Source organism: Rutidosis leptorrhynchoides, chromosome 2, assembly GCF_046630445.1.
Source record: "Rutidosis leptorrhynchoides isolate AG116_Rl617_1_P2 chromosome 2, CSIRO_AGI_Rlap_v1, whole genome shotgun sequence".
Classification (NCBI taxonomy): domain Eukaryota; kingdom Viridiplantae; phylum Streptophyta; class Magnoliopsida; order Asterales; family Asteraceae; genus Rutidosis; species Rutidosis leptorrhynchoides.
In genome coordinates, this window is record NC_092334.1 from 100,583,160 (window position 1) to 100,601,051 (window position 17,892).

The 17,892-nt window shown below is 33.7% G+C and overlaps 2 protein-coding genes across 5 annotated transcripts; both read left to right on the plus strand.

Moving 5' to 3' along the window:
• Positions 1-7,591: 7,591 nt before the first annotated feature.
• On the plus strand, positions 7,592-10,027 carry LOC139891225 (protein NOI4-like). The gene is made up of 3 exons (XM_071874169.1): positions 7,592-7,748; positions 8,371-8,562; positions 9,657-10,027. Exons 1-3 carry the CDS (start codon positions 7,743-7,745, stop codon positions 9,699-9,701), a joined length of 243 nt encoding a protein of 80 aa, XP_071730270.1. The 5' UTR covers positions 7,592-7,742; the 3' UTR covers positions 9,702-10,027.
• Positions 10,028-11,398: 1,371 nt separating this feature from the next.
• On the plus strand, positions 11,399-15,500 carry LOC139891226 (WEB family protein At5g55860-like). 4 transcript variants are annotated; one of them, XM_071874173.1, is made up of 4 exons: positions 11,399-11,658; positions 12,393-12,460; positions 13,220-13,394; positions 13,661-15,500. In XM_071874173.1, exons 3-4 carry the CDS (start codon positions 13,221-13,223, stop codon positions 15,398-15,400), a joined length of 1,914 nt encoding a protein of 637 aa, XP_071730274.1. In that variant the 5' UTR covers positions 11,399-11,658; positions 12,393-12,460; position 13,220; the 3' UTR covers positions 15,401-15,500. The 4 variants fall into 4 exon arrangements, with proteins under 4 accessions (XP_071730274.1, XP_071730271.1, XP_071730273.1 ...); XM_071874170.1 differs by lacking the exon at positions 11,399-11,658 and adding an exon at positions 11,737-11,858; XM_071874172.1 differs by lacking the exon at positions 11,399-11,658 and adding an exon at positions 11,920-12,038.
• The last annotated feature ends 2,392 nt before the right edge of the window (positions 15,501-17,892 follow it).

Below are 17,892 nucleotides of genomic sequence, written 5' to 3' on the forward strand. Positions count from 1 at the left end.
AAATTATGGTTAAACTCAAAGTGGAAGTATGTTTTCTAAAATGGTCATCTAGACGTCGTTCTTTCGACTGAAATGACTACCTTTACAAAAATGACTTGTAACTTATTTTTCCGACTATAAACCTATACTTTTTCTGTTTAGATTCATAAAATAGAGTTCAATATGAAACCATAGCAATTTGATTCACTCAAAACGGATTTAAAATGAAGAAGTTATGGGTAAAACAAGATTGGATAATTTTTCTCATTTTAGCTACGTGAAAATTGGTAACAAATCTATTCCAACTATAACTTAATCAACTTGTATTGTATATTATGTAATCTTGAGATACCATAGACACGTATACAATGTTTTGACCTATCATGTCGACACATCTATATATATTTCGGAACAACCATAGACACTCTATATGTGAATGTTGGAGTTAGCTATACAGGGTTGAGGTTGATTCCAAAATATATATAGTTTGAGTTGTGATCAATACTGAGATACGTATACACTGGGTCGTGGATTGATTCAAGATAATATTTATCGATTTATTTCTGTACATCTAACTGTGGACAACTAGTTGTAGGTTACTAACGAGGACAGCTGACTTAATAAACTTAAAACATCAAAATATATTAAAAGTGTTGTAAATATATTTTGAACATACTTTGATATATATGTATATATTGTTATAGGTTCGTGAATCAACCAGTGGCCAAGTCTTACTTCCCGACGAAGTAAAAATCTGTGAAAGTGAGTTATAGTCCCACTTTTAAAATCTAATATTTTTGGGATGAGAATACATGCAGGTTTTATAAATGATTTACAAAATAGACACAAGTACGTGAAACTACATTCTATGGTTGAATTATCGAAATCGAATATGCCCCTTTTTTATTAAGTCTGATAATCTAAGAATTAGGGAACAGACACCCTAATTGACGCGAATCCTAAAGATAGATCTATTGAGCCTAACAAACCCCATCCAAAGTACCGGATGCTTTAGTACTTCGAAATTTATATCATATCCGAAGGGTGTCCCGGAATGATGGGGATATTCTTATATATGCATCTTGTTATTGTCGGTTACCAGGTGTTCACCATATGAATGATTTTTATCTCTATGTATGGGATGTGTATTGAAATATGAAATCTTGTGGTCTATTGTTACGATTTGATATATATAGGTTAAACCTATAACTCACCAACATTTTTGTTGACGTTTAAAGCATGTTTATTCTCAGGTGAATACTAAGAGCTTCCGCTGTTGCATACTAAAATAAGGACAAGATTTGGAGTCCATGTTTGTATGATATTGTGTAAAAACTGCATTCAAGAAACTGATTTCGATGTAACATATTTGTATTGTAAACCATTATGTAATGGTCGTGTGTAAACAGGATATTTTAGATTATCATTATTTGATAATCTACGTAAAGCTTTTTAAACCTTTATTTATGAAATAAAGGTTATGGTTTGTTTTAAAAATGAATGCAGTCTTTGAAAAATGTCTCATATAGAGGTCAAAACCTCGCAACGAAATCAATTAATATGGAACGTTTTTAATCAATAAGAACGGGACATTTCAATCTACTCATAACTAATTTGTTTGTTTGAACTTTGAAGTAAACGCAATGTTCAATTAGGTTATGAATTGAGCATATGGGAAGTCGGACCAAATTATTTTTATTTTAATGTATATCCCATATTATGAAACACTTTTTTTTCGCAAAAAGACTAGAACTTAAATAAAACTCGGGGACAATAATCATCGAAGGATGACCACAAAACGATTACAACTAGAGGCACGAAATTTGCCCAACTAAAAATAACACTAGAAACAAAAAATCACCACACTAAAAATCAATCCCTAATTGGCAATTTAATAAGAAAAAAGAATAAAACACGTGATACGAAATACATTGCAAGCAGGTCTTCGCAAACAAGTCATATTCCATCAACGTTAAACTTCCTCAATTCTTCCCCATGAACCTTTTGAATCTTAGGCTTCTTCTTTTATTTTTAACACTTAGAAGGCTACAAGTTTCACGCCATTAATGCTAGTAGGCGGTTTATTTTTTGATGAATCTATTGATTCGTACTACTATGTGAAAACACGATTTTGGTTTGCTTCATGTGTTAGTGTCAATTGTATGTTTGGAGTAGGTTTGAGTTACTGTAAGTAGTTTATAGAACGATGACAAAGATAATATCAGAGTAGGTTTGGAGTAGGTTTGAGTTACTGTAATAAGTAGTTTATCTTCATCATCCACCTTTACTCCAATAGTCTCCAGTTCAGAAACGATGCCATTCATAACGCTCAGATGATCTGAAATCTTTGAACCTCTATCCATACGCAGAGTATGGAACTGTTCCTTAAGACACAACCGATTTGAGATACCATTGCCCTGGTACAACTCCTCAAACTTATCCCAAAGCTGCTTAGCCGTTGACAACCCGTGAACATTATCAAGTACGTTCTTTGCAGGACACAAACGAAACGCACTTACCGCCCTCACATCCATATCATCCCATTCTTCCTCATCAAATGTGACGACCCGAAAATTTCTGACAAAATTTAAACTTAATCTTTATATAATTCCGACTTGATAAGCAATGAATTTTAATAAATCTTGAACCTCCGAAAATAGTTTTACACAAGCTTTTGGTCACCCTTTTATTCCGACGATTCACGAACGTCATAACTTGATTTAATTGTTTAATTATTGTGTATATATATGGATTTATATATATTTAACTTGAAAATATGATAATTAAATATCTCATTAAGTATATTAACAAAGTATTATATATATATATTTTCATACTACTAATTTAAAGAGTTTTCAAACAATATATATATTACTATTTAAACGACGTAATTAACTTATGTTAAAATGTATTTACATATAATGTATTACGAGTGTAAATACATCCTTACAAGTATTGAATACACTTTATAATATACCAATACATATAAAGGATAGCTATACTAGTATTTTCGTTCAATTTTCTCAAAGAATTCTACTCGCATTCATACGGTATTTTTACCCGTATTATACACAGCTTCTAGAAGTATTTACTATTGGTATATACCAATAGAAATCTGCAATTATTTGTGTAATATGTCATCCATGACCTAATCAATTTAATATGTCATGCATGACTTAATACAATTTAACTTATCTTAGATATTTTCACTAAAAGCTAAAATTATAAGCTTATAAATAAGGACCATTTTAACTCATTTTTACTCCACATTTTCTTAAACTAAAAACACACACTTGAATGCTCTCATATCATACTTTAATCTCAGTAACTTTTCTCTTCATAATCAAGGTAAAATACTTCTCAAAATCCTTGTTCAATTCCTTGTATAGTTGCTATCTTATTATACTTATAAAACTTGTAAAAACTAGAACTTGTTTTGGTGAACACCAAGCTTGTTTGAAAAACTAATCTAATCTTTCTAACTTAAATCTAATAACACTTATTTATATATATTATGATGTTATATTAAGTTAATATAAGAACTTATAACTTGTACATATGAAGAACACCTTGAAACTTAACATATATCCTTTAATCTCCATTCGGTAAAAAGCGGGCTGTTTTGGGTTGGGAATTAAAAACCTATCTTAGACTTTGAGTTCGAGGCTAAGACTTTGAAAATATGTTAGTATATGTAAATAAGACTTCCAGTATTTTTTTCATGATTTTAGACAAAGTGGAAGTATTTTATCAAAAATCATATATTGGGTGGATGCCGGAATTTTTCCAAAAATTACTACTTGGGATGAAATTTTAGAATTGGTTTTGTAAAATTTACTTCTTAATGAATCCATAGCAATTTGATTCACTTTAAACAGAGTTGTAATGAATATTTGGCGAGCAAAACAAAATTTGGTAAAATTAACGTTGTATGGACGAAATTTATATTATAAAAACTATATTAACCATATCCTTGTTAAATTTTCCTATATCCTATATATATTTGGACATGTTATCAGTAGTATAACAAAATATTATAATCTTGGTTAATTCTGTGATTGTATATATGTATCATAATATTCTTGGTACGTCCAAACACAATAAGTATACAATACGTTTTGATAAATCCTAAGACAATACGTACACAATACGTCTTAGTTAATTCTAAGATAATATGTATACAATACGTCTATGAGTTGATGCAAAGACAATACGTATACAATACATCGTTGGGTAATTCTAAGATTATATATATATATATATATATATATATATATATATATATATATATATATATATATATATATATATATATATATATATATATATATATATATATATATATATATATATATACACACACCGATTATTGGACTGTTGGACTTTTCGGACTATTTTGGACTACTAACAAAGGACTACTAACATAAAATATTAAAAATTATTATATAAGTATTCTATGAACTTGCTTTATTTTATTCATATGTCGTATTATTATCTGAATCGTTATTATTGTTATAGGTTCGTGAATCCAAGGACGACGGTCATATTTTTAATAAGTTGAAAACTTATTATGAATATACTTTTACTACTGTGAGTATATAGTCCCATTTTTAAACTCTAAAAATATTTTGGGATGAGAATACATGCATTTTATGTTTTACGCTATGGACACAAGTACTTAAAATATATTCTACGTTTAGTTGTAACACCTTGCATATCTTCCCTAATAGCTTGGTAACTAATATTTACATGTTGTAAGAACATGTAAGCACGAATCCTATTGATAGATCTATCGGGTTTGACAACCCCAACCGGGCTAGTCGCTCTAGTATCGTAAACGGTTGCATAGTACTTCGTTTTTACTACACTTGGTACAGTGTAGGGAGATTTCATAATAAAGGAAATATGCTACATTAATGGTTAAGTATGGTTACCGAAGCGCTCAACAACTTATAGAATACTTTTATACACTTGCGAGTGTACATATATTTATAACTACGAAATCTTGTGGTCTATATTTATATCGATGCTAAACCTATATATCTCACCAACCTTTATGTTGACTGTTTAAACATGTTTATTCTCAGGTCCTTAAGAAAGGTCTTCCGCTGTTGCATTATCTGAGCAAGCTGTGCATGGAGTCTCATGCTTTTGTTTAAATGAAGTGTTGCATTCAATAAAACCTTTGTCATGTATTATATTCGACTGTTATGTCATGTGTGTAGTATTTGGTAATCGATGTATCATGGGGATTATTTCTTAAATAATCGCCCACTTGTTTAAAACATGCATTATGTATTATAATTGTGTGCTTTTTATGAAACGAATGCAATATTTTTCTAAAACGTATCATATAGAGGTAAAATACCTCGCTATGGGACCAATGAATAACGTACCGAGTTTATAATAATATGGACGAGTCGTTTCATCAAACTTACTGGTTCTGCTAGAATCAACGCCGGACAGAAAGGTGGGTTTACCTTTCAACGCCTTGTGTAAATAAGACTGAATCAACACATCCAGCCAGCCCAATGATGCTCTGATACTAGTTGTTGGGAATTTACGGCCTCACTAATTCTCACCAGCCAGCCAGCCCAATGATAAACGGTAAAGAAATAAGAACAATCCACAACACAAGATTTAACGTGGAAACTTCAAAACAGAAGAAAAATCACGGACCTCCAAAGAGAGAAATACACTATATCACAAATTTGTACAATGACACAGACCCGATAGCACACTATATCACAAATTGTAACAATGACATAGACCGCTATCTAACAATCATCTCTTAAACCCAATACACTCTTACAACGATTCTCACTAAATCTTATAATTGCATTGTTTGTAACTGGCGAGTTGAGAATGAAGGCATGACCACCTTTTATAATCAACTCCAACTTGGTCATCAAGTATCACTTGGTCACCAAGCTCAAATCGATATCCAAGGTTGACTTGGTTTTTCATGGACAAAACACAGTCTCCAAGATACTACTTAGTCCTCAAGTCCAACACGGTGTCCAAGCCGACTTTGTCATCAAGTTCATGATTTAGGAATATGAATTAACCACTAACAATCTGCGTGTTGCTGCGAGCGAGTTGTTACATTGAAAATTTCGAAGATTATAAGAACGATATATATGTTAAGTTTATTGACATTAAAGTTTCCATAGTTAGAGTAACGTAATAATCTCAATTTTGACTCTAAATATCTTATTTGTGTTAAATAATATTTGATGAAAAGCGTACAAATAAATACATGTTTGGAATTTACCTATATACGGCAAACATATACTTCTTTAAATTGATAAAAAGAGAACAAAAATAAAAAGCTAATAATTTAGTAAAAGAAAAAAGAACAATAAGGAAAAACAAACTCATCGTTTAAAAAGAAGGAAAAAAATAGTGATAATAGCCATTAATAAGCAAGGTGTGAACTCATGAATCAAAACGGCAATCCACACAATTCAAACGACAATGTCTTTTAGTATACAAGAGAACAGTGTAATAATGAAATAATATTTAGGATGTTTAGGTTAGTGTAATTAGTTTGTTTACTTTGAATAAATAAATATTATTATAAATCATCTGTAAATTGTGGATTAAGAAAAAAATGGATTTTTCTAATAACAACTCTAAAGTTCCATTTGATTCACGAAATCCAAAGAAATTTGATGAAATTGAAATTGAATTCCTCAGACTGTTCTGTTTGATTTACATATTCTAGAAGGAATTTAATATCTTGGAATCTTGAGATTCCTTAATCTATAGAATGCTTATTTATTCGAGATGTTGATGACTTTTAATTCATTCCAATATTGTACGGAGTAATATTTTACGTACATTTCGACTCGCTTGTTGAGCAGGCATTTTTGACGTTCAGCGCGCGTTTTCGATTCTTGTTTTTGGATTGCGTTTTCAATTCACGAATCTGGAAACCGAAAACCGAATCGCGAGTCTGAAAATGAAAAATGAAAACGTAAAAGTTTTTGTATAACATTTTAGTTATTTTATAAAATGGAATTCAATTCAAATACATGTCAATACAAAACACATTTTTCACGTTATATGAAATTTATCAATTCCAAATTCTTCACTTTTTAATTCTTTTAACACATTCTATTTCTTTCAAAAACATTTTTTAAACAAAAAAAAATCTAAAAATTATCATTAAAAAATTTTTACAGTGCAAAAATTGTTTATACATGTAAAATAGTCAACACACTCTTTAGATATAATCTTCCTTTAATTTATAATGAAAAGATTAGGGTTATAAACCATGAGGGTGGTGGTGGCGTGGTAAGACTCTGACCTTTCAATGTGGAGGTGAAGGGTTCGATTAATTGCACCCACAAAGTTATTCTCCCTCATGGTCACACGGAGGTTCGCCTGCAATGACTCCGGGCTGCTCGCAAAGCGGGTAGTCGCCCTGGGTTCGATTCCTTGCACCCACAAAGTTATTCTCCGGCCACGGAGGTTCGCATGCAATGACTCCGGGCTACTGGTAAAGCGGGTAGTCGCCGTGGAATTAGTCACTTACAAAAAATGTTAGATACCATGTTACCATAAAAAATAAAAAAAAAATAAAAAAAAAACCCTTCGGTTACAATCATCTTCCTTTTTCCGTCGTAACTCCGTATTATTATTATTGTTCCTCATAAAAAATCTCTCTCTCTCTCTCTCTCTCTCTCTCTCTCTCTCTCTCTCAGACACACAGCGAATCATACATACACTGTTATATATCTTCTTCAAATATAAATTCTATGTCTGTAAGTATCAAATCTTTTCCTTTATTCAATAAAATTGAACTATTACTTTTCATTATTTGTATTTTAATTTCTCATGTTTATAATGATTGTTCTTTATAGATCGATCGCTAGGTTGATTTTATGTTTGTTTCGCGCTGAAATCATTCAATTTGATTGTTTGATTGCTTGTTGATTATGATTTTCTACTTCTCAGAAAACTAATTGAAAAATTAGGGGTTTTAGCATAGCCTATTGATCATTCAAATTATTACGTAATTTGACATTTGTAGGGTTTATTAGTTTAGTATTTATTTATTTTTTCGTTAATCTTCCTTACACGTTTAGAATTTGAAAGATCATGGATGTAGGTTGTGGTCAGTTGTTGATTTTGATGAAAAAGATGAACTTTTTATAAAATTAAGATCAAAAGATTGTTGGTGCTAACTAGACTAATCATTCATTCAATTGTGATCACAACTTTTTTATATTTCACAATGAGTTTGTATGTTTGTGTGAAGTACATCTCATGTTATATATTTCCTATTGTTAATTGTGTATATGATGATGTTCTGATTTGTAAAACGAAAAAAAGCTCGATTATTTGACAGTTGTTGTATAAAGTTTAGTCTGTGTGCTATGGTAGGAAGAGAAGGGTAGACCATTGCCGAAGTTTGGGGATTGGGATGTAAATGATCCAGCTTCTGCTGAGGGTTTTACTGTAATATTTAATAAAGCGAGGGATGAGAAGAAGACGGGTGGTAAAACAGACTCACCATCAAATACTGATCCTGGTTTTAAGCGTGCTGCTGCTGCACCTGTAAAGAAACTTCCAGCTGTAAGTGGCCCTTTAATATTTGCCTGCTAGCTGGATTTTGTTCTTTAGTTTGTTGTTTAAACATTTTAATGATTGTGTGCTGAAACCTCTTTGTCCAGATTGTATCTTGGCTATAGTAATAGTAATTAATAACACTGTTTATAATATTTTGATAATCAGCGTTGCATTAGGATGGAAGCAATATTTTTGTCCCTGTTTTAAGTTCTATGTAGTTGTCAACTTTTATCTAGTGTGAATAGAGGGATTAGGACAATCGGGCCTCTGTAAACGTAGACCTATAGCAGTTACGAAGATGTAAATCTAGACATTGTGCTTGATATATGTGCGGAATTTACTACAAAAATGTAAATTTAGTATAACCTGTCATTAGAAAGTAAAGGGCTCTGTATTGATTATATTAAGTCTGGAAAACAAACCTTAATTTCATTAATTTGCATCATTTTTAATAATTTAGCAGCAGTATAAATGGGTTGTGTGGTTGATGTTTTTGCTTGGTAATTTTTCATTTCCCTTAAATGTTTATAGCTTTCCTTTAATGGGTGTTTGAAAGGATTGCATTTTGTTTACGAGTCAATACACTATACTATCTAACAATCTTGTAGCCTATCAAAAATCTCGTTTTCTTGATTCGTAATAATGATTTTGTCACTTGGCAAATTTATTTTGAACAGATTGATAATGTGATATGCTCATATGGCAGGATTGGGTTTCTTTTGTTGTTGTGTTGTTGTATTGTTGATGAAATGATATGTTAGTGTATCCAAAGTCACTTGAATCTCAACTTAAAGATTGTACTGATCCATCGATCGACCAATGAGCACTTTGCGTGCGACTTCACATCAAATGATGGTGAAGGGCGAGTAATCCAAACCCATACTCCGATGTACGCAAGCCCAACAGGATTACTCCCTGACTGGTTTTAACCCTTTCCTTGCCACTATAAAATATTCGTCCTAGATAGGATTCGAATCTGAGACCTCTTGCAAGGAACTTAGGGCCTCAACCACTGGGCTATCTTGTGATGGTTTCAAACGATGGTAGTTTCTTAACAATACTAACTTTTGACCGTCCGTTTTCACCTTTTTGATTTGCAGAAGAAATGGTTTTGCTGCATGCAAGAACCTCATACGGAGTCCTGACATGGTCGGTACCCGGGCTAACAAGTGTTCCGGTACTGGTCCAGCTTGGCCCCACCAATTTATAGTTTCATCTTGTGTGTTACAGAATGGTGAGTCTTCTTGATGGGGAGGGGAAATGTGAAAAAGGAAGACTTTCAAATGTGTCTGTATTACAGATTTTTGGAGTTCCTTGCGCCTTTTGTGTGTGTTTTTTATGTTATAAATCAAATGCAAGGATCATGTGTAGTTGTTTCGATCGATTGCTTTGATTGTATTATCGATTTATCGGAAACTTTAATGTTATCTGAATTTGCCATGCTAATGAATGGCTTATTTGTGCCTAAAATCACTATAATCTTCTTAAAATATGCTTGTCTAAACAATCCGAAATAGTTTATTACGATAAACTCAAGTCATAAGCTCATCTGATAAGCTAATCCGAACACTACCCTAATGTTTAGAGACCAACTCAGTTGATATGATCCGTGTTCGTTGATGCGTTTGTGAGGTCGTCTGATTGCCATATAGTAATGAGGAATATGTAACTAAACTATAAAAAACTTAAAAGACTTTCTTATAATTCGTTGTATAATAATTTATTTATTACTCCGTACTTTCTTGTCAAATTCACAACATCAACTTCAAGCCGTATTTTATTACCTCAAATAGTAGAAAAATGATATAATCATACTACTAATTTTTCATGATCTTCGAAACTAACACGTTCGTCTCAATATATGTCTTTTCATATTAATTTTAAATGTTTAAAGTGAGTGTTCACCTCATATTTTGATCATGCTAGATAGAGATGATTCTTAATTTGTGAATAATACTTCCGTCGTTACATAAAAAAGTTCACATTACTATTTAGATATGTTTCAAGTAAAATGTCTTTTACTTAAAATAACACTAAAAAATCATTAAAACTCTCATTGTACCATTTTTAAATATGAAAGTAAGCAAAAACATTTTACTCATAATTTATTCTCACTTAATTTGTTAAGGAAAAAATCAATTCGAATAACATATTAAATAAAGTACAAAATAGACATTTTAATAATATATCGTAAATTCAAATTTTTTTTTTTTTTTTTTTTTTGGAGGATACCATTTGTGAGAGGAAGGGAGTATACATTAATTAATTGACATTACACTAACCGAAATCTAAAAACTAGTAATGTTTGCAAAATGCATTATAGTGCCCTTATCGATATATCAACCATGTTTTTTTATTAAACATCCACCATAAATGTGCATTAACAGCTAGTATGGTACATGTATCAAAAATAGGATGACATCGATGCGTGTTTGTGCCGAGTTTAGGTAATTCTAGATCCGAATCTGATTAAAAAGTCCGCCGTAAATCCGGACCCGAACTGTCGGGTTTCCATTTAGTTACTAACTATAGGGTAAACGGTTTTCTCAAGGGTATTCGGGTCCCAATTTACTTACGAATATCGGGTAAATGGGTTTTTACGCAAATAACCGAGTCTTTTTTCAAGTATAATAGCTGGGTAATCGGGTATACGGGTCGAGTAATCGGGTTTAAAGACCATGTATACATATTCTGGTCTTTTTTCGGGTACGAACCGGATAATTGGATTTGTGTCTTAAACCATTCCCCGACCCCAACCCGCAAAAAAATCAAAAACCATCTCATATCCAGCCCTAAACCCACTTACCTGACCCAAAATATGGGATTTCAGTTTGGCTTTTTTGCCATCCCTAAGCAATCTACCGAAAAAAATTCAACGATGTTACATTTGGGGACACGGGTATGAAGCTGTCTAAAAAGAAAAGAGTTAAAAGAAAACGCTATATATCATCGTACAACAGAAAAATAATTATAATTATATATGAGATTTAGACGAACGATGATAAATAGAGATAGCGATTTAGTTTTGCTTTTGTGTTTGACTGTAGATGTAGATTGACATCCGATTTTCAACCTTCGAAGTGGTGTTACAATGCGTATATGGTATTAAATATTTCATTTTTTTAATTTTATAAAAATATAATTTAACCTCACTTGGCTCCCTCTCACTGATTTGTTTAATTCTTATTTTCCAAATTTCCACTCCATTTCTCTCTCTTTATATCTGACTTTTTTGTAACATTCAAACCCAAATTTTTTGTTGTTTTCTTTCATCTGCTATCAAACCCTTTGATTCCTCTTTGGTAATCCCTCTATTCCCTTACCTTTTTTCTGTTCTTTCTTTTATTTATTGGGTGTTTATAAAAATCATCTTTTTGTCTGTTTTTCGCTGCAAGTTTTGATTTTTATTGATCCTGTAGGCTTCTACAACAATCGTATGATATTATTTTTCTGGGGTGGTTTAGATTTGTAGAATCATAAAGGTTTGTGCTTTTTCTTGGATGATTAATCTAGTGTTATTGATCATGCATGTGTTTTGTACTTTTATTACACACTTGTTGTATTCTTGTATTTCTAACCCATATGACACTCCTAGGGTTCATATAATCATACCCTTTTTTGTTTTCTTGTGTTTTTTTTTTAAAGTTTTTGTTTTTAATGATTTTATCATGTTGATGAAAATTTCAAGTTTAGGTGGCTTGCTTGTTGTATGTAATTATTCTTACTTGATTGGATTACCTTTTTTGATACATATATTGAGCTGAAATATTAAAAATATTCTTATTTTCAGATGTTGATATGGTTGTGTTTATTTTTATTTCTTTTTAACTTTTCAGGGTTGTTGAGCATACTAGATTATTACTGACAATTAGTTTGACTGAAGATACTTTTTCTAATTAATCAGGTAAGGGTTCTACATGACTTTCTTATTTGTTTTTTAATTATGTATACAGTATAGGAATATGTTTCTGTAAGTCGAAAATGTTGATTTGGAATGCTTAATTCTTTGTTAGTTTCTTGCTATCTGATGTTGTATTGATGCTTTTAAGTTTGACTTTTTGAGGTTCTGCTTTTTGTGGTTGAGCTGGTATATTTGGGTAATTTCAGATTGATATTACCTACGATTGTTTGGTTATATCGTTCGACGTAAATATGAACAAAATGTTATAAGTGACTTAAAATTGTGCTTCAAAAGATGGATTCTTGTTCAGGAATGTTGATAGCGTATGGTTTCTGTATGTATAATTGAGAATGAACGCGTTTAGATTTTGAAGAAAATTCCATGACAATGATGCTCTATTATTAGGATTGTAATATACATCACTTTGAGCCATTTAATTTTCCCACATTGTGGGTCCCACTTATGTTACCTGGCCAGAATTGTAGGTCCCATTAACGAGAAACGGATAAGTTAATTTATGTAACGTAGCACGGGATGAAATGATATTAACAAGCTTTTTTAAATGACTTTCCTCCTAGGATTTGTGCTCGAGAATTTTAGGAAGTCTTGTTTATCATCGGGTAATCAACACTATAATCTCACGAAACGAGTGACTTTTAAAAATTTGGACCGTAAATACTTGTTATTCTAGTACCTGTTAAACGATTCATTAACTCTGATTTCAATATAATTATTGCCTTTCTTTTTCACGTTGATAAACAGTATGGTGGCGAAAGACCGTCAGAGCAAAGCTGATTCTTCAAAAGTGGAGGTTGGAGAGATCGATACCAGGGCACCGTTCCAATCCGTCAAGGACGCTGTCAATCTTTTCGGTGAACGCGCTTTTTTGTCCGGTGAAAAACTCACCATCAACAAAGTAAAGCCTCAATCTGCTGAGGTACGTAGTTCCTTGTTTTTGCCTTTCGATGTTATCAACGGAATGTTCAGATTTGCATTTTTAACACTGATGGTTTCTTTATTGAGAATTGTCCTTTTCAATCATCTTATGTCATAATTTCGTGAAATTTTGAATTTTTTACATTTTTATTCAACAAAAAAGGGGAATATTGTTTCCTGTAGTATGATTTGGTGTTTTACTATAAATTTTGATTTGTTCAATGTAAAATATTACAAATCCAAAAACGTGTTTATTTATGAATGTAGAGGGTGTTGGTGAATGAAACAAAGCTCCATTTGGCACAAAAAGAGCTTGATAAGTTAAAGGAACAGTTGAAGAATGCTGAAACTGCAAAAAACGGAGCACTTACGGAGCTCGAACGAGCTAAAAGTACTGTTGAAGATCTGAACAAGAAGCTCGAGATCATTAACGAGGCAAAAGAGACAGCAATTAAAGCGACAGAAACCGCAACGAATCAGGCTAAGCATCTTGAAATTGGAGATACAAATTCTAACGGTCTTTTGAAACAAGATTTGGAAAACACGAAAGAGCAATACACTGTTGTGTTTACTGAACTTGATGCTGCTAAACAAGAATTAAGACGAATGCGTCTTGATTGTGAGGCAGCCACGGAAGAAAAAACCGCTGCAATTGAGCAAGAAACAGAAACTGAGCTTGCGAAAAAGATGAATTTGGATCGAGGTGATGAGATATTAAAAGAGATTTTGTCTGTTAAAGAAATTAGCGAGCAAGTGAAGATGGCAACAATGGAAGCACAAAAAGAACAGGAACAGATATTCGCTGAGAAAAACGTTCAAAGACTCGAGCACAAAGCTGCCGTTGAAGAGTCTGCTAAAAAGTTGATTGCTTTACGTAAACAGGTGGATTCTGAAATGTCGAAAGATCTTGAAACCAAATTTGCTGAAACGGCATCTGAAATCAAAAGATTGCAGACGGAAATGGATAATGCGAGGGCTTCAGAACTTGATTCGTTAAAAAACGTGACAGCTGAGCTTGATGGTGCTAAAGATTCGTTGCAGAAATTGGGTGAAGAAGAAAGCTTGTTGAAAAAGTTGTTGGAGTCTTTGAAGATCGAGCTCGATAACGTGAAAAAGGAACACGAAGAATTGAAAGAAAAAGAAGCAGAAACCGAGTCAACGGCTGGAGATTTGAATGATAAGTTACAGAAAAGCAAGATTGAGTTCGAAGCAGCGCTTTTGGAAGAAGCTAAAGTCACAGGTGCGTGTGAAGAAATGGTGTTGACTTTTCAACAGTTGGTCAACGAGACCGAAAATGCAAAACGAGAATCGGAATATATGAATGAGAAAGTTGAAAATTTGAAGAAAGAAGCGGAAACCCTAGAAATTGATTTGAAAGAAGTAGAAGGTAAACTAAAGATTGCGTTAATGGAAGCCGATGAAGCGAAAACAGCCGAAGCTAAAGCTCTCGAGGAAATAAAGTTGATATCGGAAAAAACCGACGCTGCACGCGCGTCAACTTCCGAATCGGGATCTAAAATTACAATCTCTCGTGAAGAATTCGAGTCGTTAAGTAAAAAAGTTGAAGAATCAGATAAGTTAGCAGTAATGAAAGTCGACGCAGCAATGGCGCAGGTGGAAGCAGTGAGATCGAGCGAAAAAGAAGCGGTGAAACGACTCGAAGCGACAGAAAAAGAGATTGATGAAATAAAAGCGACAACGGAAGCGGCACTAAAACGTGCTGACATGGCGGAAGCTGCGAAGAAAGCGGTTGAAGGAGAGCTTAAAAGATGGAGGGAAAGGGAACAGAAAAAAGCTGAAGAAGCAGCGGCTCTGATACTACAAGAAACGCAAATGCAGCAAACGTTGTCGAATTTTTCGTCTCCTGTTAACGGGCGGAGTCCGCCGCAGAAACAGAAGACGAAAAAAGTTCTTGGTAGTAACTTGAGTGGGATCTTTCAGAGGAAAAAAGCGCAGATTGATGGTGGATCGTCTCCTTCGTATCTGCCTGGCGAGAAGTTTGTGTGATTATTGATCGGTTTGGTTGCGAGGATTTTACGAGTGGTGAATCAGAATGGTGTGTATATGAATGAAGCTTGAAAACGAATGTAGAAACATTAGATTATTATACAAGTTTTGGTTATCTCTTTTTTTTTTTTTGGCAAAAATATTAATATGTATATATATATATATATATATATATATATATATATATATATATATATATATATATATATATATATATATATATATATATAAAAGAACCGAGGTTCCGGTGGTACATTTAAACAGATCGTAACGATCTCTAGAGAAACGATGTTCGTTCTAAACAATATGAACGACACATAAGCATTACAAGTATTACAACTGAAAAATTACACAAACACAACCCACCAAACCTAAGCCTAAAACACACACATAAACCCGATCCCGTATTTAACCCCGCAACAGCACTTCTCAGAATCGCAAATCCAATCCATTCACCGGGCAACCCAAGAACACCTAACCCGAGGCCTATTTACCGAAGTCAACTAAGTCAACAACGCCGGCAACAACATCGAACCCCAAAAAGACCCGACGACGAGAAAAATGGAATGAGTGAACCAAACCCGCAACTACCGATCAGAACCAAGAGCCGAATCAAACCATGAAGGAACCAGTCATCTTTGCCCATTTTCTAAACGACATTTACAAACCCCCGGTCCCAAAAGGACGACAAACAGTGGCCGATTACAACAAGCAAACCCTAGCACCACCTAGAGTATACCAACCGCAACCCACCACCATAAGCCACCGTCCGCGGCCACCTGAAAACCAGCCGCTACCGTGACAACCACCTAAAGTCACCAACAGTAGCCACCACCACCTATCACCGCCGGCGGCAAAAGACCACCGGAAACCACCGGATTTCACACATAACACACGCACCACCGTCACCACCTCCAAACCCCCTCCAAACACAACGTCCAACCAAACAAAAAGGGAAGTAGAGTTCCACCGGAACTCGTCGCCTACCACCCCAACAGAGGAGACACCACGACGGCGAGGGAAGGAGGGAGTACTAGACGATGTAAGCAACACCATCCAACCCAAACACACCCGAAACACCCAGAACCCGAGCAAGAAAAGCTCAGATTCGTCACCTGGATGTCGGAGATGTAGCCTGAGAAGACAGTGTCACCCACAAAACGTTGGAAAAGGAAGAAGGACAGAGAGTACCTTATTAAGAACGGAAAGCAAGAAAAATCCAAACCACCGGCGAGATGCCGGTGGTCGGAGAGAGTAGCAGCAGAGGACTACAAACCTGCGTCACTGATCGGAGAAGAAAAGAGGCGACGACAGAGAGGAGATCTTGTTGTGTGGTTGGTTAGCAAAGAACTACAAAAATTAAATTGTAAGCAAACAAGAAATTGGAGAAGAGAAACAGTAGATCTAGATCTGAAATTCAAAAAGGCACGGATGAGGGAACCGATGGTGTTGTACGGAGAGGTTTTTTTTTTTTTTTTTTTTTTTTTTTTTTTTTTTTATGTAGTGGATAACTAAGTTTTGGTTATCTGAATGCAACTTTTGCTCAACTTTAAATTACCTGTTTTATGCAATCTACTTTGATATGACTTTAGATGGCTTAGAAAAATTAGAGTAGAAGACTAGAAACATGTTAAAATAGTAATATTATAACTTTAATATTTCATTTCTATTATCTATCATCTATTATCTATTACAAATTGAATAACAAAAACAAAAATAGCAACAAGAAGCAACGCGACACTGTTCGGGGACACAACTTTTGGTGTGGGGACTTTGTTTTACGGTGTCTTTGGAGTGAAACACTATTGGTAGCGGTGTCCATCCCCAGTTCTCTTAGGGGTGTTAGTAGTCGAGTTCGAACTTGAGAATAAAAAGAGATTAAAATCAGTAGGAACTGTGAAAATTAGGCCGGACTTGTTTAATAGGTTGTAATTTTGAGACAAATTGTAAGTACAGGTTGGAGTAATAAATTGGGGTAGTTGGAGTAACAGTCCGGTGACAAAATTTTGTCGGGGGTCCCTGTGGTATACACCAAATTGTGGTTGGAGTTCAAAACTTTGTTTTTGATAAGAGGGGTCCGTGTGATTTACAATACTTGTGAATGGAGTCCAAATGGTTACCTTCTACCGTTTGAATCCGTTTGTACAAGCCACGTGATAAGCACGTGAGGGTATAACGGTCCACGCACAAAATATTAAACCCTTTCACTATAAAAACCCCTAAATCTAACGTTCAAAATCAAAACCCCCAAATTCCCAAATCACGCCATGTCTCCGAATTTAACTCCTTTGACACTTGCAATACCCATGGACATTCAATATTTAACTTCCTACTCTTTCTTTTCTTTTTCTTATCTGTTTGCACTTTCTTTTCTTTACCTTTATTTGTCTTAAATAAGCTACCAACTACCACTTGTTTATTCAATGCTTGACCACTATGACCATCTCCACTAGGTTTTTTTATTCAATATTAGACCACTTCTCCTTTCCACT